This window comes from Micromys minutus (genome assembly GCF_963924665.1).
Source record: "Micromys minutus genome assembly, chromosome: 3".
NCBI lineage: Eukaryota > Metazoa > Chordata > Mammalia > Rodentia > Muridae > Micromys > Micromys minutus.
This window is the reverse complement of record NC_137972.1, coordinates 90,555,423-90,579,441: the sequence shown is the minus strand read 5'-3', so window position 1 is coordinate 90,579,441 and position 24,019 is coordinate 90,555,423. Positions and strand designations below refer to the sequence as shown.

Sequence of the window (24,019 nt, the reverse complement as noted above, 5' to 3'; positions counted from 1 at the left end):
GTGTGTGTGCACGTGCACTCGAGGTCGCGAACGCGCACACACTCTTGCCATAGCACTCCTAAGAAAGCCAGAGGGACAATTTGTGGAGTTGGTTCTCTCCTCCCACCATGTGGACACCAGGCATTGAACTCAGGAAGTAAAGTTTGCTGTCAAGCACCTTTACTGGCTGATGGACCTGCGTAGGGTGTGTCTGCAGTTGTGTGGCTTTTCAGACAACGCTCAACTGGAGCTCACTATCCAACCAAGGATGAACTTGAACTCAATACCCCTACCTCCTGCCAAGTTCTGAGAGTCCAGGCAAATGCCGCCACATTGGGACTCACTTTTAAAACTCTCTTAAATCCTGTGGTTTAACTGTAACTAATCCATGATTTCCCTTGGCTCCCTGATCCCTTTTTTATTCACAAATGTATTTCTCCAAACATTTGCACTAGTCTTTTGACCTATTAAAGAATGTAAAACTGATACATTGCTTTGAATAAATTAGAATATTTCATTTAAATAAAATGACAGCCATTTAAGTATACCTGTGAACAGACTTGGAACTCAGGATTGATTTTAATTCTCAAATTTAAGACATGCTGTGTTTCACACGGCATAAAAGTATCTTCGTATCACTTTTTTTAAAAAAAATCTTTCAAACTCTGAGCAAAGATACAGCTAATACTAGCTTTTAAGTAGCCAGCTTAAAATGGCCGTAAGATGAAAAGGTGAGTTTAATGGCTGTGGTATTCCCTTGACCTTCCCTAGGTAGCGCCACCTTTAAGAGGCCATACACCTACTTAAAAGACAAATTACATGCTCTGCATCAGAGAAATAGCCATTTTGCAGCTTTTTTTAAGTCTCAAGAAATTAAGTCTCAGAGATCAAGAAATTGCTAAAATGTCAAAATAATTTGTGGTGACTAAGAACTGATTTGCAGGAAAAACCACATGTCTCACTCAGATGAATGGACGGATGGTGACCTGGATCAGAACAACTCAACATTACCTTCAGCTGTGCTGAACATGCGTCTCTTCTACTACTTAAAATCATTTCCTGCCTTAAAGTAAATCCAGCTGGCACCCAAGGCAGAGTGGGCTAGGTCCCAGTTTATCCAGTACTAACTCAATGGTTGGGTTAAGTAAGTCCTAGAGAAGCTGTATTCACGCCACATCTTCAGGCACATCGAGCAATCCTGTGGGCTGTTTTAGGTCATATTACATAATTCTATGTATCATCTTCTCTCTTCTTTCTTCCTCTCTATTCTTACACAACAACTATTATTATGTTTGCCTCCTTTTCTCTTTATATATTAACTCCCACAAAATATAGGAGCTGCCTTTTTACCCATCTCAGTGTCCAAATTGGTTCTGTGAAACAAGGGTTAATAGACACAGGAACTCTTTTTTTTTTTTTTTAATATGAGTACACTGTAGCTGTCTTCAGACACATCAGAAGAGCGCATCAGATCCCATTACAGATGGTTGTGAGCCACCATGTGGGTGCTGGGATCTGAACTCAGGACCTCTGGAAGAGCAGGGAGTGTTCTTTAGCCAGTGAGCCATCTCTCCAGTCCCGACACAGGAACTCTTATGCACACAAATATTTACTAGGCAGCAAGAACCATTTTAAACACTGTTTTACATTTCAAGGGGCAGCACAAAGAAGCCTGCTGCCTCTTTTTTCCTTTAAGACAAAAAGAACAAATAAAAAACCAGGTATTAAACAAGAAAGTAACTACAAGGAATGTCATCAAATGAAGCCACCCATCTGAAGAACTGGAAAAAAAAGAAACAGCAAATTAAGCATCTGGGGTCGGCCATGTACTTGAAAATCAGAATTTTAAAAAAGATTTCTACATAGCTATGCTTTAATTATAAAAATTTGAAAATAAACAATGAATTACCATCTAGTCTATAAGCTCCAGTTAAACTTCTGGTTTTCCTTAATTAGTCCAAGACACATGATAACTTGGCTGTCAGTCTCTCTCTAGTCTACATCCTGGGAGAGTTTATTCTTTTCCCTGCCTTCCAAGTTGATGATACATCTGAAAACCAATAGGTCAGTTACTTATGATTTATACCTTGGGGCACAAAAATCACAAAAGCACCCACCTCCTCTTCTCAGTTTCTGCCCACAGTCAATGAAGAAGGGAAGAGAACCAGTGAGCAGCTGGGGGGAGGGAAAGAGGGGGTGTAGCCACAGGGCCCTTGCCTAGACTGTCAGGAGCCTCCAGCCTTCCGCTGGATTCCCACAAGTTCACCGTGGATGTGCCACTTGTGCCCACCCATGCTCACCACTACTTCCAATGAAGCACTTGGCCTCAAAGTGGAAGGACAATGGGACAGAATCCATCTCACTCTGAAGCCTGTGAGTACAGGTCTTCCTCATCCGTGAGGAAGAAGAAGCAGTGCTCAAATGAAAACCTTTAAGCTAGTCTTTGTTACAAAAAATATTATATGTGATACACATGTACTAAATATAAGTTTACTTAAAATTAGATTCTGCCTCTTAAGTCTACCACCATACGGGTAACTATTGAAATACATTCCAAACTGTGAATTTTCATATACTTTTCGGTGCAGCACATAGGGAAATCAGACTAGAACGGAGGTAACAGTTTCCTCCATGTCGAGTGACTTGGGAAGGTGCAGTGCAGGCTAATGGCCAGGGAACAATGTCAACAGCCTTAACCCAGCTGCAGGCTGCAGTAATGCAGCCCGGTGAGATGCGCAACTGTGCAATGACTCTTAGAGTTACCTCGAGAGTGGCTAATCTTGGTTGTCAACTTGACTACATCTGCAATCAACTAAACCTGTGAGGGCATTTCCTCAGCAGATTACTAGAGATGGAAAGCCCACGACGCTAAGTCTGGGCCACACCTCTGACATGGAAGAAGGAAGCTCTTGCTTTGTGCTGGGCTGACCTCCCTCTCACCACCAAGCTCTCTATCCTGTGACTGAGGCGTTCCTTCGCCTATAGAGAACCTACTTCTTCCAGATGCTAACACAGACTAAAGATCAGCAGCTCTCCAGAAATCCTCTACAACTCTAGCTCCAGTGCTCTGGGACTGCTGAGACACCCAGCCTTGTAGACTGCCATTGTGAAACAGCCATTATTAGACTAGGCTGACCACACCACAGCCTGTTAGCCAGTCTAACAATCACACACACACACACACACACACACACACACACACACACACACACAGTTCTGTTCCTTTAGACAACTAATACAGTAACTGACTAATACAGTAACCAACCCCTTTCTGACTGGATCCATGAGTTCCACAGGAGAGAGTTACGCCTGATACTACAAACCTGTTCAAGAACGCTTGGCTGGGAGGTTGTAGGCCCCAGGGGCTCCAACCGCGGTTTTCACTAAATGGACAGGCTTCAGACCACCTCTGACGAAGTTAGATCTGCCTCACAGAGAAGCGCTGCTCTCAGCTGCCATCTCAGCTGTCATTGGGAAAGATCTTTTTGCAATGGTGATGATTAATAGGACGCCAAACTACTTCTAATCTTCAGCGAGTAATTCCTACTCAAGTTTGGAAACAGTCATAGTTTCCAGAGCATGAATTCTCAAATCATTCACTTTTCTTTCTGAAGAGAAATCATAATTTATCACTTGAATCACCATGCACATCTGCTTTGCTGAAAATCTTTAGTAAAGAGTTTTTATTATCATAGATGAACTGACACTTGCTTTGTAAATATTTTATTTTTACATTTCAAAGATATTTATTACATTTTCCCCAAAGCAACAATATAAAAATTAATAAATAAAATTAATGCTCAGACTTATAATTTGATAGGTATATGTGTATGTGTGTGTATATATATATATATATATATATATATATATATATATATACAAATATTCACAGATCTTTCCATATTAACAGTTCCGTTTTATAAAACTAAAATTATATTATCACATTACTCAACTCATCTAAGAATATCTCATGTGTCTCTCCAGAACACAACATAAACTCAATTCATACTTTTAATTGCTACTTAATAATCCATTTATATATATATACACACCATGATTTGTTCCCATTTGGGATGGAAGTAGAGCAGTTAGAATGTTTCCATCTGTGTGTATGACACACTGGGGCCTGCCAGGTTAACAGGGATGAAAATGACAGTGAGATCTTCTAAACCTTGTTATTGGAAAAATGTTTTAGGGTGTACAAAGACAACCAGGATAGGAAATAACAAAGCCTAATTTACTTATCATTCAGTTTAACAGCTGCCAATTCCCAAGACTCCCCTTTTCCTCCTATTTAGGAAATGTAAACAAATCTCCGTTAGTTCTCTTTATTAATGCTTTTAAAAGTTTATCAAAGGCCTTTTGGAACACAAGTTCTATAGTAACTACCTTCATTTTTATGCTCTTAATATTTTACAGAAAACCTTTTTAAAGTTGCCCATAGTACTCACTTCCAGCTTCCACTAAGCTCTTTGCAGTGGAGAAACAGAATCAACGCATCCAAGACAGTAGAAAAAAAGACGAGAAGAAAGCCTCCTAAAAGCATAAAGGCCTTGAGAAGGAACAATGCCGGGCAGGCACGGAGGTATATTAAGTGACAGGGGACAAAGGGAAGGAAGCAGGAACATTAAGTAGATTTTAAAAGCTAGCATTAGCAGGTAGGAGAAGTACTTAAGGGATTGCTGGTGGTCTGAGTGGGAAATTTAAGCAGAGAAAGCAATTCACGAGGAACAGGGCTCTCGCCATTTGAATGTATTTTAGGACCAGTGGCTTAAAATGCATTGCACTGATCAAAACCTTGGTGAATAGCCGCTCAGTGCTCTGCCAGAAAGGATACTTGGAGGGAGAGTACCACCGAGATGTAAGAAGAATGACAACCATTTCTTTTGAATATGAGTACACGTCCACTTGAAGAATACAGAAAGTGTGTGATGTACGTATACATGCAAGATGATACAAATGTGTATTTGTGCCTAGAAAAGGAACGCCATGAAACGAAACTTCAAATTCACTGCCGACAGCAGCTATTTAAAGGAATGACCAAGTAAACTACCATATGAACACACCGGGGACGTGAAAGGACCACAGCCTGTCGCTTCCTGGCCTTTTAGCAATACTGACTAAAAAAAAAATAATAATAATTTAATTATTTAAATGTGGTTTTCTTTTTGGATATTAATCTCAATAACCCACGATACTTACGTATATAAGTATCTCTATATACTAAGCAGTTATGTATACATACACAAACAAAGCTTTAAGACTTGTATGGTTTGAGTGATTTACACACAATTATAATACAAAATATGCAGGTGAACGTCAATGCTTTACACGTGTTTATTTGTTTTGAAGGTATGTTTCTGTGTATGTATGCACACATTCATATTCTGGTATATGTGGGGAGGTCAGCGGTCAACTTGCTAGAGTCGGTTCTCTCCTTCTGTCATGTGGATTCCAGAGACTGAAATTAGGTCATGAGTGCCCGACGCACTGGCCCGTCGGAGAGCCCTACCTCAGTGAGTCTCACATTTGAGAAGGTCCACGAACACACAGAAGACCAGGCTCTACTCAGCAGAGTAAAAGCCTCATAAAGTAGGTAAATGACACTTAACTGAACCTGGAGAGCTACAAAATCTAGAAATAAACAATTTCTAAAACCTGTACAGAGCTTTGTTAATGCATTAAAACTGAGATTTTTTTTTCTACTATAGATTTGACAAGAATCTATATGTAGTCTACTTGGAAGTAGACTTAAAATGTCCACTAAACAGCCAACACAGTTTAAAAATAGAACCAAGCAAGAATTTTAGAACACCAAAGATTCTACCGGGTAGCACAGGAGAATTAACAGGTTTAATTTAAAGACCCGGGGGGAGGGGGGGATTAAAATAGCCATTCAGCTTTTCGTGTTCTAGAAAGCACAGTGCAGTTCTGAAGAGAAAGTCGTTGGAAAATCAACCACTTTATCTCCAACCAAATCAAAACAGTGTTACATTAAATTGTTGGATAATTAGATGAGACTGGCTTCTGTGTAGCTATGTGTGGTAACGATGGTAAACATGAGGTTTCCACAGATTAACATCTAGAAGGTAAACCAACTCAGTGGAACACACCAGCACATGGACATCCGGGACCTCCTCGAGAAGAGCGAACCAGATGCTCCTGTCAACAGCTGTAGTATCACTGTAGTTTCTGGTTTTGTACAACTGAAGGTGACCATTTTTAAAAGCTTCAGTGATAGAGATGGAAGCCAAAGAAAAAACATGAAGTAATTTGCAGGGATGTCTAAAGAGACATGCAAACAAGAAACAGTGAAAGTAATGCTAAGGGGTGGGAGACACCAGGAAAACAAAACTCACAAGTTTCAGGTGTTAAAAGACATAAATATAAAAATGAAAAACATTAACATAAGAGTTAAAAGATGGGGCTGAAGAGATGGCTCAGTGGTTAAGAGCACTGACTGCTCTTCCAGAGGCCCTGAGTTCAAATCCCAGCAACTACATGGTGGCTCACAACCATCTTTAATGGGGTCTGATGCCCTCTTCTGGTGTGTCTGAAGATAGCAAAATTGTACTCACATACATAAAATAAATATTCTTTTAAAAAGAAAAGGAGTTGAAAGATAAAAAGTTGTGTAAATATCTAAGAGTAAACACATAGTAATCAGAAGATAACTGAAAAATGAGCTGTCTCGAATATGCTATCAAAAAGTAAGAGTTACAGAGACACCAGTGGGGAAAACAGGAGAGAATATCAACAAGGAAACCCTTCAGAACATTTCTCAGGGCTAAAAGTCAGTGTCCACTAGATAGCCAACACAGTGTCCGACATAGACCCAGGCCAGACTCTACCGGACAGTTTAGCACACCGGAAGGCTCTATCAGGCCTCACAGGACAATTAGCAGCTTTCATTTTTCAAAGTGGGGGTGGGAAGAAAGAATTAAAATAACATTCAGCTAATTGCTAGAAAGCATGGTGCACCGCCGTATAGTTTTGAGGAGAAGGTCATTTGAAATTTGATCACTTTCTATCCAATTGACGAATCGCCAAGCCTCAAAAAACTGATTCCCCTTACTTTTGTATGATGCTACTGAAATGTCTAAGTGTATGGGATGGCAAAGTATACCTAAGAGAATAATTGACAGTTGATACCTAAAGCAAAAAGAGATGCAATGAATCCTCAGAGGACAGTAGTGTATCAAAATACAAGATTTGTAACAGGCCTATAGACCAGTCAGAGGTGTCAGGGAAAAAAAATCCTTAGGTCTGTGAAACAGATGCTCTACCTGGAGATATTTTAGCTGAAAATGTATTAGGCTTTAAAATATGCAGATAAACTCATGTCCTAAGATAAAAGATGCATGCTACTGAAGTTCTTACTGTCATGAGAGTAGGTTGAAGCACTCTGACCAGTATTAGCTGGGTGGATATTCACTGGTGAAGCAATGTGGTTCTTTTACACTGTTTCTTAAAAGCTGTTTGCTGGTGAGGTCTAAACAAGGTTCACAGGAATCATCCAAGTACCCGGATGCATCGAACACTGAGGCTGACCCAGCTTTAATACAGAAGTTCCTTCAGCAGAGGTAGGAAGAGTGTGTTACTCCTTTGCAGCAGCTCAGGCACAGTGGAGAGATCAAGTGAGCACAGAAATGCAGGACAGCACATGAGAGGACTTAACAAACATCTGTTGGCTGCTCTTCCTTTACCAGTCTATAAGTAGATGAGAAAAGGCAAATGAAGACTGAGTTAACTACTTGATATTATAGATGAAATGGTTATATAATATCCACATACATCAAACATGCACACACATATACTCACCAATACTTACATTTTTGTTGCTCTTCTGTAGCTCTATATTAATTTTCAATTTTATTTAAAAATTATAGTTCACAAGTTTAACTCAAGCAAATTTTTAAGACCATGTCCTCTTTAAAATATTTGGATGTCATAAAATATAAGAATATTTTAGAGTTGTTAAATAGGACAATATAAATATTTATTGATAGATCTTGATATTTTCAGATAATCTCTAGAGGATACTTTCCAAAGAACTAGATATTAAAATACTGGGCTAAAAAAGATATCACCAAAACTATTTACAGTATTTTATTTCATGGACTTCAGTAAATAAAATGACTAATGAGGGGGCTAGAGAGCTGGCTCAGTGGTTAAGAGCACTGACTACTCTTCCAGAGGTCCTGAGTTCAATTCCCAGCAACCACATGGTGGCTCACAACCATCTGTATTGGGATCTGATGCCCTCTTCTGGTGTGTCTGAAGACAGCTACAGTGGACTCACATAAAATAAATAAATATTAAATAAAACTTTTAATGAGGTCACGAACTAAAATGACTACTGGTCAGGGGTAGAGTAGAAGAAAGAAAATGGTCTCTCCAAATGATGAGCATCACACATGTGAGATTAGACTTCTGCCACCAGACTATGGACACTCTCAAAGGAACGGAAAACCTCAGGCATATGGATTCTCTCTATTCTAACATCTAAGCTACCTTTTCTAACTATTGCATTAGTTACACAAATATTTATATGCCCTAAATTCAGTTTCTATTCATTTAGGGACCTATAGTATATTGTCTATAAAACTTAGACTTAAGCTTACATATTATATAAAACAATAAATCAAATTTTAAAAAGTATTTACAGGGCTGGAGAGATGGCTCAGTGGTTAAGACCACTGACTGCTCCTCCAGAGGTCCTGAGTTCAATTCCCAGCAACCACATGGTGGCTCACAACCATCTGTATTGGGATCTGGTGCCCTCTTCTGGTGTGTCTGAAGACAGTGATGGTATGCTCACATACATAAAATAAATAAACAACTCTTTTTTTAAAAAAATGAATTTATTTACATGCAACTAAAAGATTCAGAAAAATCAACACATACTGAATATCCCCTCAGCCAGGTCCTCTTGATGAGACAGATATAAGCCTAGCTATAAATAATAAATGTAATCTTCCAATATTTCTTCCCTTGGCTTCTGAACACACAGAAAATTAACCATCCACAGCAAGCCCCTTTTGAGAACGAGGCACTGTTAATATCATGCAGGCACAACTGTGATGGTGACAGATAAACAAGCTTGTATGGCCAGCCTCCCTTAAAGAACCTGGCCGGCTTGTCTGTGTTCCACACTCCAGCCGGTCCACCCAGACTCACCGTCTAGGGCAGAGCAGCCTTTGGCTGGTTTGTTCTATGTCTTATGACAAAAAATAGAGGGACAGGTAGTGAGATGACAGAGATGGAATTCTCTAGGGCTTTCCATTGGTCCGTTTATATTTGGCAGATCCAGGACCAATAGCAACATGCGATGGCAGGAGATGGGCGGGTCAAAGGAGAGCTGTGCTGGCCTTTGCGTCACTTGGCAATGTTCTCACTGAAAGGGTGGCCTCGGAGACAAAGCCACAGGTTTTACACATGCTGCATAAACCCCCTACAATCAGGGACATTAAATTTTAGTTTTGGAGAAAAAAATCAGAACTAAGCTAAATATATGGTACATAGTTGAATGCTAAGTTGCAAGTTACAAATCTGTAGAATGAGAGAACACTCTAAATGGGTAGTCGGACTCAAGGCCTCCTCCCGGCCACACACTCCACCGCGCTGAACTTTCCTTCTGCAGGAGCCGGGAAGAGAGCTTGTGGTTCTCATAACCGTTTTGTATTTCTTAGGTGTATGTAATAACAGTCCACCAACACCCACTGTGTTCTATATAAATCACTCAAATAAAATAACAAGGTCCAAGAGTAACCAAAACACCATTGCTCCTAATCCCGAGTTCTGCTACACCTTTCAGTCACAAGCCAAGTCATGTCAACTGTCAGCATCAAATGGCAATGACACAATGGCCTTGGACATCCTAGGAGAACAAAGGCTTCAGACACACCCTGTGGTCACCTACAGGACACTCCAACAAGCAGAGGGCTTGCGTGAGGACTGTCTGTGACATAAATAACTCATCCATTTTCAGCCTCAGGCTCGAGGACAGCCTGATTTGAATCTTCGTCCCTTCCCACCTCCCCAGGACTTGACTCCAATATTTAGATTAAAGGCTGAGAGTAGAGAGCGGGAGAAAGCGGGGCACATATGACAGACAGTGCAGCCAACCATTAACTACAGTCAGTGTTCACACCAAGAATTCATAACATGGTACAGTATACCCAGGCCAGACAAATGTCCACGTCTGCAGTGCTCTGTTGAGAGGCTGCTGGAGACATGAACCTTCTTCTAGTTGTGCTCTCTGTGTGGGGTTTATGGATGCGATTTTAAACCATCACTATGGTCATGCACTTGAGGGGTGCCTTGGAGGAAAGGCTACGTCAGAGCAATAGTCAGGATCACTACTGTGTTATTATCACAAAAAGCAGCACTTCAGGAAAAAGAAAGAGAAAACGTGGACGTTTACTTTAAGACTATTAGAAGAAAATGCAGTCTCTCCTTACTGCCCTCACTCCCCAAATCCCTATTCCATTAGAATGTCAGCTGCCTTCAGAAACCCCAGAGAGCCCATTTCCAGTGACCTTTCCTTGGTCCTCTGAGTCAATCCACACCTCACGTTCCTTTCCCTTTGCCGAAGTTATTTTCTGTCCCTCAAGTCAGCACTGTAGTTTTCAGTCCTCACCGTGAACTTTAAAACCCACTTCTCACCATGGTGGGGAGGCGAACCCTTGGAGAAATATGGACAAAGAGTTCTAAATTCCTGGGTGGTCACTCGCCAAGCCTACAAGCCTTTAAGCGCCCTGCTAGGAACGGGAAAGGAAATGGAAGGCACTTGGAGAGGGAGCGGAAGGAATACTGTTCTGCCTGAGAGTGGGGCTCACCTGGATATCCTGGGGCACAGGCCATCCCTCCAGACACTCTGAGCAGACAGGTGACAGACAGGACACCTTTCAGTACTGTCTCACTGACCTGAGCACAAGGTTCTAGGAGGCAGTAAGCTTTATTAGCCGTTTTATAACACTCTGCCTTCTATTTTCAAAGACAAAAACTCAAAACTCCATGTTTCAAAAAAAAATTATTAAGAGACATCTAAATGTTTCTTCCAACTCCCTGGCACCTCAAATGAAAATGTAAAAATACATCTAAAAAGAGATATCTTCTAAATGCTCCTTGCCTGGTGAACCCTAACATCAAATGTGAAGGGTTCTGTGTGGCTTGCACTCTGGAGTGGCGCCTGATGCTGCACACACACCAGCAGCTCCCTGCTGGAGTCTCTCACCTCCCCGCTGCCTAGCCATGCATCCTAAACAGAGCGAGAGCAGAAAATCTTATGAGCTCAGGTTCCAAAAGAACTCACAAAGTTTCCCTAAAACTAATCGCTCTGTGACTTTAGCCCTTTGTACTCTCCACCCTAATGTAGGATTGATTGCTTTGATTTTTGAGTTCTTGAAGATATCTTAGGATATACTGACATCTGACACACTGTGAGCGTCTTAGAGAAAACAAAGCATTATCTGTTTTTTACCTGGCAAAATGCATTGCTTCCTTATCCTAAATAATTTGAGATTTTTATCGCAGCTTTCGAAGATAAATACTTTACTTAGAAGTTAAAGAATACTTTTTAAAAATGAAAGCAATGTTCTTTTCTTCCTAGTTGTAAAAGTAATATATACCATAAAAATTCAAACAATTCTGGAAAGAATAATGAAGAAAATGCAAATTACTCATAATCTCACCAAAGTGCTGAGCGCTGCAGCACAGGTCTGGGCATAATCGTAGGTGCCCAGGGGCTCGCCAGGTATCTGCTTTACAGAAATCAGAGCACATTTGGACTGGGGATGCCTCCCGAGCATGAGCACATGAGTTTGGTTACAGGACCCATGTTAAGATGTCAGGTGTGGTAGGATTTTCAGATCCTAGCACTGGAGAGGAGAAGACAGGAGGGCAGCTTCTGACCAGGCAGTCCTGCCTAACTGGTGAGCTGCAAACCAATGGGACAGTTTCAAAAGAGGTGGGAGGTTTTCCTAAGGATCAGGATGACATCCAAAAATTGCCCTGTCTTTCTTTGCCTGCTTTTTCTTCCTGTCTATTTCCCTGTGTCTGTCTCTCTGTCTGTCTCTGCCTGTCTCTGTCTCCCCCCCACACACACAGTTACTGTACAGTTTTTTTAACTACTTGTTTATGTTTATAGGCATTTTGTCTGCACATATATCTGCACACCAAAAGAGAGGACATCGGATCTCATGGGACTATAGTTAAAGACTGACATAAGCTGGCATACGTGCTGGGAATTGAACTCAGGACCTCCAGAAGAGCAGTCAGTGTGTTTCTAGACACAGCCCACTCTATGAAGGATGCATAATTAACAAATCACCTAAATTAAATGTCTACACTCTTGTGCCACAGTTATCCCTTACACAATAGTTGCGCCATTTTTCAGAAAGAGAATCGTCAGAAACTAGATACTTGAAACTGTTAAAGAAACTGCCAGACTGTGCGAGGAAGCGTGGCTGGCTTGTGGCTGGCCTTTCCGTTGCTGATCTGAAAGCTCTCTCTAGAGACTACACTTCCATCAGCACACACTGCTCAAGTAATGGTTGCTCCATTCTAGCTTCTTTACGCTGCCTTCGGTATGAAGTGTCCTAAACTGTTAGTACCTCTATAGTCCTGAAATCCCAGGGATTTGGATTACATTTAGAAGGGCATCCCTGTCTCTATATAACAAAAGTATTCATCCGGAGTATACAGGAATGTCAGTTTCCAATTAAGCATTTTATCCAACTTGAATTTATGTTGCTATAAAATAAAGTATTTGTCATTTTTAAACTCGTAGTTAAGTTCTCAAAAGAACACCTTGTCATGGATGCTGAGGCCGGTGAGAACCTTCTTCTACACTTACGTTACTGTGTTAATACACAAACACAATACTCTTAGCTCCTGGTTATTCAACAGTGCATTGCACATAACAAGAAATGGGAAATATTTAGACAGGAAATGTACTTCCTTCCTTGTATGATTTTTCTAATAACCAGAAAACTAGAAAGTTCAAAAATGAGAGCCAGGCAATGGTGGCGCAAGCCTTCAATCCCAGCACTCAAGAGGCAGAGGCAGGAGGATTTCTGAGCTCAAGGCCAGCCTGGTCTACAGAGAGAGTTCCAGGACAGTTGTGGATACACAGAGAGACCCTGACTCAAAAAACAAAACAAAACAAGCAAAAAGAAGCTGGAGAATGAAGCAGGCGATACAGACATTACTAATCAAGAGGACAGTGTTGGCAATCACAGAGACCTGAACGTTGGATGTGTTTCTCACAATACAAAGGAGTTAGTGTTTCTGAAGAGCGACAATTTGTTCAAGACTCCCTGGTGATTACACAATAGATAAGTGACAGGACTAAATCAATCTCACACACACTTCCCATAGTGACACCTACTTTAAAAAGAGCAGTGAGTGACTCCTAAAAGTCCAAGTTCTCTCACTTAATTAAGCTACTAAAGTATATGTGTATATTTACACAGAAATACAGAGGATGGGTGGATATAGGTCACAAGACATACATGTAACCAGATATGTGATGGCTACATCATTCGAGACAGGAATTACATCTGTGTTTTCACATTGTTCACATGGAGAGTGACCACGATAGCCCTGCCCTCGGTTCAGAATGGATGAGGTTATTAGACACACGGCAAGCAGAAGGGAATAAAATGGCACGCTCAGACAGCAGACCTGACTGGGAAAGGGTCAGCTGAGTTTCTGATCGAGCTTTTTATTGATGAGCTTCCTATGCTGACCTTGTGGCAGGTTCCCACCACAGGCAGCTTATATGCTGGGATGAACAGCAGCCTCTGCTGGGAACAGCTCACCTTCTAGCCTCTCTCGAAGGCACAGTGTCCATTCCTGATTCTCTTCCCTCCCTGCCACAGAGCTAGGGATCCAGGCCACCCTAGACAAGGGCCTGGGGCCTGAAGCAGAGGATCAATATGACAATTTACCAATACAATGTACATTACACTTGCATGCTTTGTAATGTAGGCATCCAATGTACATGTATGTTACATATGCAGTACAGATCTCTATAAATTTCATGTATATAGATATATTAACTATATAAAACATTATTTGATTGAGAAAACATTTTTTAATCCAACCTACATTCTGAAGCTTTGGAATTCTGCAAATAGTACACACTCTATATGACAAAATAATAACATAACAGGGAAACTAAAAATTTAGACTGTACTTCCACAATGTTCTCTTAGGTTTCTCTACAGTAGGTAAACTGAATGCATAGAAATCTTAATAAGCATCTTTCCTCTAGTAACACTTGATTACTAGTCTAAAAGATACCAGTTTTAGGCACATCCTAAGACAGATCCTGCTACTAAACAAGTAGAGAAAATCAGAGAAAGACTAGAACTGTACACAATAAAAGCTCAGCTGTGCCCAACAGTTCACTGTGGGGAGATCACACTGTCACGGGTGAAGATTGGGAGAAGAGGTTCAAACGTGTTCAGGAAGCCACGAGACAGGGTCCTATCAGAGCCCAGGCAGAAGAGGTGAAGACTTGAAAGAACAGCAAGAGGGGTTTTACTAACATAGTCTCCAAGATGAAGCTACACTAGCCAAAAATTCTGACTGACACTAAAATATTGCAATGATACATAACAAGTACTAGCCTATATTCATTACAAATAACAGACATGTAATAATATATTTTATGTGTCTACATTTACAAAATTGTTTCTGAATTTTCATTATTTCTATATTCCTAGTTAGTACGGTATTATTATTAAATTCTATATATTACCTGTATGGTATATATGTTATGTGTATATGCAATAAATTATATGAGAAATACTGATTTTTCTGTTCAGGCTATCAAAACATAGTACGCTTTAAAAATATGTAAGGGAAGCTATTATATTCCCAAGCACATGGAGGATGTTGCAAATACCAAATAATAAATGCTATGACAACCAAACCTCTTATCAACTAAGATGAGAAGAATCACATCTTCAGAACCATTTTGGGCCATACATGCTGGTGCAGGCCTTGATCCCAGAATCCAGGAGGCAGAAGCAGGAGGAGCTCTGAGAATCAAGGACAGCCGGAAGGACAGAGAGACACCCTGTCTCCAAAATAGAAACCATTTCAGTAGAAGAAAGAGACAGCATTAGAGAAACAACATGCTGGGACTTCTCTGAGGAAGTCAAGGGGACTATCGGGAAAGGAGATTCTGCCCATAGGGAAAACAAAAGCAGGAAATACACAGCAGTGCTGTCAGACACGCCCCTCCATCAGCCAGTGGTCCTCTCTGGAGACGAAGGCCGCTGCCGTATACTTTTCCCTAGGCTGCACAATGGCATCTCCTTCTAGGCACCATGGGTTGGTAGCACACACACTCCCTCTGCAGAGCAGCTTGGGCGCTCTAGAAGGATGTTCTCAAGTACTGAGAACAAAACAGATAAGCCAATCATAGGAAACTGACTTTGAAATTGTCTGTTTTCCACACACAAAGCAAATGTTGGGTCCTAAAGCAGTAAGTCAGTATGCAGAAATGACTAATTCGCAAGACACTTTGTTCCTTTCTAGAACTAAGAGTCAAACCTGGGCACTTGTGAAATGTAGGCAAACTAAGCCATCCCATATCCAGCCCCTGAAACCCATCTTAATGTCTTCCTGCACCACTGAAAAGAAGTAGTAAAATACATCTCAAGATTACCAGCCATTTTAAGGTTTACAAACAAAATATAAATAACAAAAGCAAGTATAAAATTATTTTCTTTTCCAATATAAGAGGAAATAAATAATTAGATATCACAATTATGTCCCCAAATTAGGAAGACTTTTCCATACAGTTTTGGAAATTCTGGAAATCTCTAAAAGCGTAAATGAGCACACGCATGACTTGATTCTTAAATTTAAGACGGACGGTTCCACTACGTGAGGGTGCATTCACTGGGAGCACAGCAGAGATCTATGATTCTAAAGTGTTTTAATTGTTTTTCTGTTGTTAAGTAACAGTAACCTGAAGAACCTAAGAGACGGTAGGTACTCATCGTCTCTGCCATTAGGCGTGCCCTTCCTCACTGTAAATGTCCCTCTGCACACTACACACCAGCTCTATGGGGACTGGCATTCCTGGACATCGCTTCCAGCCCCGTCGGGGTCGGGGGATAGGAACTTTACTTAAGGCTAAAAATAGTAATAATAAAAAAAAAACCTGACATTTCAACATTTCGAACAAAAACAAAATAAATTCAAAGATAAGAGAAGCTTTTTATCTTAATGATTGGAAAATGTATTGACTAGATTAGAAGTGAATGACAGTATATAGACACATCTTTAAATGTTTATGCAATGAAAGCTTGCAGTCATTCCTGTGGCTTTACACTGTGCTTTGAAACAGAATCATGCTTGTGGCGCCCTCTGCTGGGCTTCACACTCACAAACTCAACCTAGCAACACTAATAAAATGCTACTTACATTTATTACAACACTAATAAAACCAAACTTGCATATCCGATAAAAAAATTTACTTTTTTGACCATGAGCATTTTATGATGGTTATATAAAAGTTTAACTAATATTTACTTTAGTGGTACTTTATTTATTAAGTGGAATTTCAATAGCTGTTCCTCATAAACTAGACAGTAAACGCAGTCACACATTTAAGAGTAAATACAGTCACATAAACCATATACAAATATGAGACATGAAAGTCCAGGGGACAAAGGGACAAACAGCAGAGAAGAGGGGCAGGAGAACCATGGGAGGGGAGAATGACAGACAACGGACTCCACAGACAATACGTGCACCACAGAGTAGAATGTTGCACGTGGACCAGGAGATGACTCAGGGGAGGAAGCGCTGGCCACACTGTCACCTGGGCTCACATCCCAGACCATGTGAAGGGCAGGTGGGTGTGGTGCCCATGTCTAAGTCTCCATAGAGTAGCCTAGGTGGCCAGCCTGGGCACGTGGCCAAGCTCAGGAGACCGTGCCTCTGTGAACAGGTAGAGAGCACGTGCATATACATACACACACACGCACACACACAAATACACAGCACACATACCACCGAGACCCTCACATGCCAAAAAGTTATATAAAAAGGAAAAGCCTTAAGACGCCTTGTTTTTGTTACTGCATCTATCACTCGACAGTATTTTCAGGTTCTTAAGACTATTGTGATGAAACATTCCAATAAACTATTTTGTTTTTCTTTCCTAATTTTTCTGGCTTTTTAGTTCAATCAAAACAGCTCATGTTAAAACATCAAAATAATTTTTAACTTAGGTTTATCTTGCATTAAGCCTTACTAACATAAATTGTATATGCTATAAGCCCTTATAGACAAGTTTGAGAAAGTACCAAGCACCAGGAGTGATAAATAAGTAACCTCTTCTTACTGAGCGTCACCTGTGAGGAACTGCACTCTAAGGTGTCTATGAATTACATGTAGTCTATAAAAAGGAATAAACTCGGGTTCATAGGGATGACATAAATTGCTTGAGGTGCAATTTTCTGAAGTTCTCTATCAAACAACAGAGAGCGGGGAAGGGCGTCCTCAACACAGGACACAGAGCGTCCTCAACACACGATTTCTCCACTTGTCAGTGCAACAGCTAGGGGTGTGGGTGATGGAGAAGATGTGAGAGAAGGAAGTGTGAAGACCTTGGACCCGTCTTTTCTGTATACGGTGCTATCAGCTAGTGGCCCTCCTTCATAGTGAGTCAGGAAAACAATACGTGCTTTATGTTACGATGAAAAGTCTTTATTTCACATTCCAAGATCATGTTCTAAATGTGCGTGCACACAGGGCTGCCTTAACGATATGTCACATTACTGCAGTGTAACGCAGAAGGTGTCGTCACCACCACACCATGGCCAGTTCTGGCCTTGCTCTCAACAAAGCTACAATATATACCTAAGTCAGAATTCACTAAAGGCTAACATGTATAGGCTAAAAGGTACCCTATTACTGCCCATGCAAAAGAAACCTGTATCACTCTAAATATTTGAGGGTAACAGAGTAGAACATTTACAGACTCCTTAGTGACAAAATAGAACTTTTCTATACAAGCAAAAACTAACATAGAACAAAATCAATGTCCATGATTATACATTACTCAATTAAAATCATCCATTTGATAAAACAGTACTATCAGCAAAGTTTCTCATTTAAAAATAAATAATAAGTAATTATTATGTTTCCTCGTAAAAATTTTTGAGTTATTTCTGAATTTGAAATGGTCATATTTTACTATTATTATTTTGATAAGTATCCTATGCAGCAACTTAGAAGACACGCATAGTTCTTATCATGATATGTTCTTTAACTGTGATGTGAATATAGTCTTAGCTGATTTGTTTCATCATATGGAATTATTTTTAGAATTGCTTAAATGAAGTTCTAAGCAGAAAAATATATCACCAATTTATCAGAGGCTTGAACAAAAATGTCATATAGCCTATATTATATAACCAAAACTTGCATTTTAAGTATAGTGACACCATGGAGAACATGTTGTGGATTTAATCAGCACCCAAAGAGTGAAGCGTAAAGCAGCCAAAGCAAGCAGAGGAGGAAGCAGACCAACAGCTGGACTTCCAGGAAAAGTCACGATGGAAAAAGAAACAGAGGAATGGCACTGGGGAATCAGACTTGCTTCTAATCTAGATTCTGTCCCAACACACACAAAACAGCCAACCCTATTTAGTATGCATAGCCTACGGGGCACATTCTGCAGCTAGAGGCACCGGGCATTTCTAATGTGCATATACATACTATACACACACACAAACTATATGCATATACGTACGTACATATTAACATAAGTATAAACACACAGTTATATAATAAATATTAGGGGAAGCACAATGCATTTTATAGTTAGCATAAAACTTACAAACATTTCCTGTGTTGTCGAAGCTGGTAAGCACGTCTTTGACATTCAAGGGTCCACCATTATGCCTGCAAAGGAACATAACAGTTTATTTAACAGTTCTGAAACAGCAGCACTTCTAATTCTTCTTAAATCTGACAGTATATTGTGATACACCCACTACCAATGAACCCTATCATATTCCAGTTTTAAAATAATTTCTGCCCACTAGAGGGAGAAGGGGAAAGAAAACCTTAGATCATGGTCTTCAGAGCATTTCAAGTAATGGCACTTCCTGATTATAATCAACATCTTAAAGTGCTATAATTTGTAAAATCACTGCTTAGTAGAAAATAATTTATAATTACATACAAGCTCTTTCATACAAGTTCTTTAAGATGAAACTTTTTTTTCAATGAAATAAATCACACAGAGAAGTTTAGAATAAAACAAAACCAAGACAAATTACCCTCCACAGCTACCCACAGCAACACTTAAGTTCTTCTAAAACAGTGCAACAGGCCACTCACCGGCAATCCTCAACTTCAGCAGGCAAAGGTGGCTCAAGGCCGCACCCTACTGTTCCTTCTGTCTCTGTGATCTCAACTCTCTTCACTCAACCCTTCAAATATTGGATTTCATTGTTTGAACCTTAATAAGGGAACCAGTGGCAATAGTTGGGAGTTCGAGTGCTACAGTCTTCTACAAGCTTCCTCAGAATTCCAGCTGTGTGTTGATTGTTTAAAAGATATCCATCAGTAAATCACTGGAAATGCATTTGATCAATACTACCTTAACTTCATCATTAAAATTTAGTACAAATGGGTGCACATATATATATATTGTATATATATATATTGTGTGTGTGATTATATTTATAGCAAGATATATATACTAGTTTGATAGATATACGTAATTATATATATATATATATATATATATATATATATATATAATAATAATTATATTACTCTTTTCAGAAAAAAAGAGCTCGTATTTCTCTCCTATGATTTCTCTGACAGAAAGACTAAGGTTGCATAAAGTTGTCTGTAATCATAAATGATCTAGTAAACATTGAACACAAAAGTATCATAATCCAAAGAAATAAAATCACTAACCAGAAACCAAAGCTTCCTTATTATAATATGATGTTTGTATATCCACCTTAGTAAACATGAGAATCTAGGAATAGAAGTTAATTTCACTAACATTGCTGAAACTATAATACGTGCAGTTTTAACATCTAAAATGCAGGGTGGAGAATGGCAAGGAACAGAACTCAGCATGTTCCAAAACGTATCAGCGATGTATGATTCCTTTGAAGATAACAACACAGCAACATCCTAATGAGCAGAGATAATCAATTAATGTTTCGGGACACACTCTCCAAATCTGTTCTCTGTCTTTGATAAGGATGGTTGTACAATTCAGGTCTTTATAATGTATCAAAGTCTTCAACACCCAGTAATCTCCTGTAACATGATCTTAATGACTGTTCCAAAGTTCAAAGAGCAACCGTGAACGGCCGTGACTCTCTGCGCCACAGTTACTGAACACACATTTCCTGGTGGGTTTTATCATTTGGATCTATTACACATACTACTGTACTGGAAATTGTTGGAGAATATCATCAAACCTGTTTCTGATGACTTTATTAATAAACAACAATAAAAAGCCTGTAACGCAGCATTCAGAAAGCCAAGGTTCAAGGCCTTCTTGGCTTCATGGAGAGGTTGAATCCAGCCAGACATAGACCCTTCTCCCACCCCAACCCCCCCAAAACCAGTAAAAACAGAATCACTGAATGTCTTTATGGCCTAAGAAAGTCATTCTGGTTCCCTCCCCCCTCCTGTCCTCTTTTCCTTGTCTCCCTCCCTCTCACTCCCCCCACCCATTCCTCTGAGCAACACCATCAGGAGAAAGCATTTGAAATTAAATCTGAGGCAAGAGCATGTTGCAAGTGGTGGATTGGGTGAAAATGGCTCCATGGGCTCAAAAGGTTGGCACTTCCAGCCATGAGGACAACAGACAGACCTCTGAACTGCCAACCCCAACGAAATGCTCTCCAGGAGTTGCCATGGTGATGGTGTCTCTCCATAGCAACAGAACCCTAGGACATGGTGTAGCAGTTTTCTCTGAGACTAGAACCCTGGGCCCTGTACTTCTTAAACAGGAAAGTAAACTCTAAAGAGCTTCTGGAAGTCCATGAAACTGAGCAGATTCACAAGGAGTAAGCTGGGAATTTGCCAGACTAAAAAAAAAAAAAGCTGAGCTTCAGAGAAGACTCTCAGACAAGCTGCAAAGACCGAGAGCAGCCCAGCTGCCTGGAGAATGCACAAAGCAGCCAAGCTGCCAGGAACAGGTTTAGACCAGCTGAGGTACCCAGAACCCACACTCTCCAACCTGCCAGGCTTACAGGCTGTACAGTAGGCTCCAGGTGGCCAGCTTTGGAGAGCTGTCACTCATGCTGGCATAGGCTTTAGTGATGCTGCTGTGTTTCCATTTCTCTCTAAGTAGTCCCAATAAAAATCACCGGTTCACCAAGTTGGACTTTGGAGGCATCTGTACTTTGGTCTCTCAGGGGCTCTCTGCCTTGGGTGAGCAGACATGTGCGCAGCTCCCAGGAGAAGCTTTGTCACACAACATAATTGGCACCAGAACAGGGACACGACAGAGCTACAGAAGACTTGGAGAGAAGTGAGTGCCTGGTCCCAGCCGTAAGTAGCAAGGTCATATGACCGAGGCTGAGACGCCTGAGTGAGAAGCATCCATGGAGGGGATTCTGCCATGCGAGTGTGCCTTTGCGCTATGACAGCAGGTGCTGCTTCTTGCTTTGGGTAGTGAGACAGGCGATAAGGCTGAGCCAGCAGGATTAGGCGTGACTGGGAAGAACCCAGGGTGACAGCCACCGTCTATGTGGTACTTGATGAGTGGAGTCCACCACAGAAATATGGAGTTGCCCTGAAAGCAGTTAAAGGTTTAGAGGAAGTCTTGCAGTCTTTGAGGTTAGCACACGGGGTTGAGATTGCCGATAGACAGAGGTTATCTGACCTATGTTGTGTGCAGTTAGACATGCATCTGAGGTGAAGATGTTTGTGTAAAGGAACAATTGCAACAAGAGAGAGATGCGGCAGCCTCCTCAGCCTCTATTAACCTGACGCTAGCAGGTAAACAGGAGGATGGCAGAGCTGGTGGCTTACTGCTTAAGTCCTGTGGGCAGAGGGGAAAAGTACAACTTAGAGTCATGCTCAAACGCCCTTCCTGGGTTCCAAGAACTTGGAGCCCATGGAAGAAGGTTCAGAGACTGAGGCAGAGGAGAACATGGTAAAAGCCAATAGAAGATACCCCACAGGTCCAACTTTAATAAGGAAAAATTAGGGAACAATCTATAGGATGGGGACATTAACAGTGGTCTAACGCAAGGAACTGTGTTAATGACAGAATAGTCAGCATCTGAGCTGCTGGAAATAGAGTTTAAAAAGCAAAGGGCCTGTTACAGCCTGGCTTGTGAGGCTGTGGGAAATGGGAACAGATGGGTCAGTCTGACTGCTGTGGAGGCAGGAAAAATGAATAATATCATTACCCATCCCTCCTTAAAACAGAGGCTGCATAACCTGACATACTATGAGGAAAATATATCCCCTATGGACTGGCTTACCTGTCTTTTGGAACATGTGGTTATCTCCATTTGAAGCCCCACAAAAGAACAGGAATAGAGGAGGGGCCTGTACCATGGTGGGAGGTGGGAGGGGCCTGCACTATGGAGGGAGGTGAAAGGGGCCTGTACTATGGAGGGAGGTGGGAGGGGCCTGCACTATGGAGGGATGTGGGAGGGGCCTGTACCATGGTGGGAGGTGGGAGGGGCCTGCACTATGGAGAAATGTGGGAGGGGCCTGCACTATGGAGGGAGGTGAAAGGGGCCTATACTATGGAGGGTGGTAGGAGGGGGCCTGCACTATGGAGGGAGGTGGGAGGGGCCTGCACTATGGAGGGAGGTGAAAGGGGCCTGTACTATGGAGGGAGGTGGGAGGGGCCTGCACTATGGAGGAAGGTGAAAGGGGCCTATACTATGGAGGGTGGTAGGAGGGGGCCTGCACTATGGAGGGAGGTGGGAGGGGCCTGCACTATGGAGGGAGGTGAAAGGGGCCTGTACTATGGAGGGAGGTGGGAGGGGCCTGCACTATGGAGGGATGTGGGAGGGGCCTGTACCATGGTGGGAGGTGGGAGGGGCCTGCACTATGGAGAAATGTGGGAGGGGCCTGCACTATGGAGGGAGGTGAAAGGGGCCTGTACTATGGAGGGAGGTGGGAGGGGCCTGCACTATGGAGGAAGGTGAAAGGGGCCTATACTATGGAGGGTGGTAGGAGGGGGCCTGCACTATGGAGGGAGGTGGGAGGGGCCTGTACTATGGAGGGAGGTGGGAGGGGCCTGCATTATGGAGGGAGGTGGAAGGGGCCTGCACTATGGAGGGGTGTGGGAGGGGCCTGCATTATGGAGGGAGGTGGGAGGGGCCTGCATTATGGAGGGATGTGGGAGGGGCCTGCATTATGGAGGGAGGCGGGAGGGGCCTGCATTATAGAGGGAGGTGGGAGGGGCCTGCACTATGGAGGGTGGTAGGAGAGGGCCTGCACTTTGGAGGGGGCTGGGAATGCAAAATGCTGTATGTGGACCTCAGTTCCCTGGGCCACACAGAACTATGTTCACAGGAGAACTAAGAAAAAAGTTGATTCAAGAGGGACCTAGAGACTAGTCTAAAGCTTTAATAGCTTTGCTGAATCCCAGGATGGGACTATGAGGTCTTTATGAATTAGGAGAGGCTTTGTCAGATCTCAGTGATTTATAGGATGAAGAGAGACAGTAAAGTGAGTGGCCTGGAGGAAGAAGCCTGTCTGGGTCACCTGAAGACAAATGTGACGAGAATTGTGTCAAGCTGTGAAGTATTGATAGAAAGCCAGCTTCTGCACTTGTGAGTCTTTGGAAGGCCTTAAAGCTTGACCAACAGTTTACCAAAGGGTTAAAAGAAACAGAAGATAAAGAAACAGTAGTTCTCCTCTTTTATGGAAGAAGGTGTCCCAGGGTAGGAGCCACCCAAGATGCTCCTCTGATGGGGTGACAAAGGTTGTCTAAAAATGGCGGCCATACATGGCAACAGAGGGGTGGGGGTGTCATGCTGAGTTACAGATTTACTGG

General features: G+C 41.6%; 1 protein-coding gene across 1 annotated transcript in view; it reads right to left on the bottom strand.

Moving 5' to 3' along the window:
- The window catches only part of CAMKMT (calmodulin-lysine N-methyltransferase), a 354,261-nt gene that overhangs the window by 313,612 nt on the left and 16,630 nt on the right, over positions 1 to 24,019 (bottom strand). Inside the window, exon 3 of the mRNA XM_080914884.1 lies at positions 18,854 to 18,918. Coding sequence (XP_080771010.1) covers positions 18,854 to 18,918 — 65 coding nt within the window. The remainder of the gene's footprint in view (positions 1 to 18,853; positions 18,919 to 24,019) is intronic.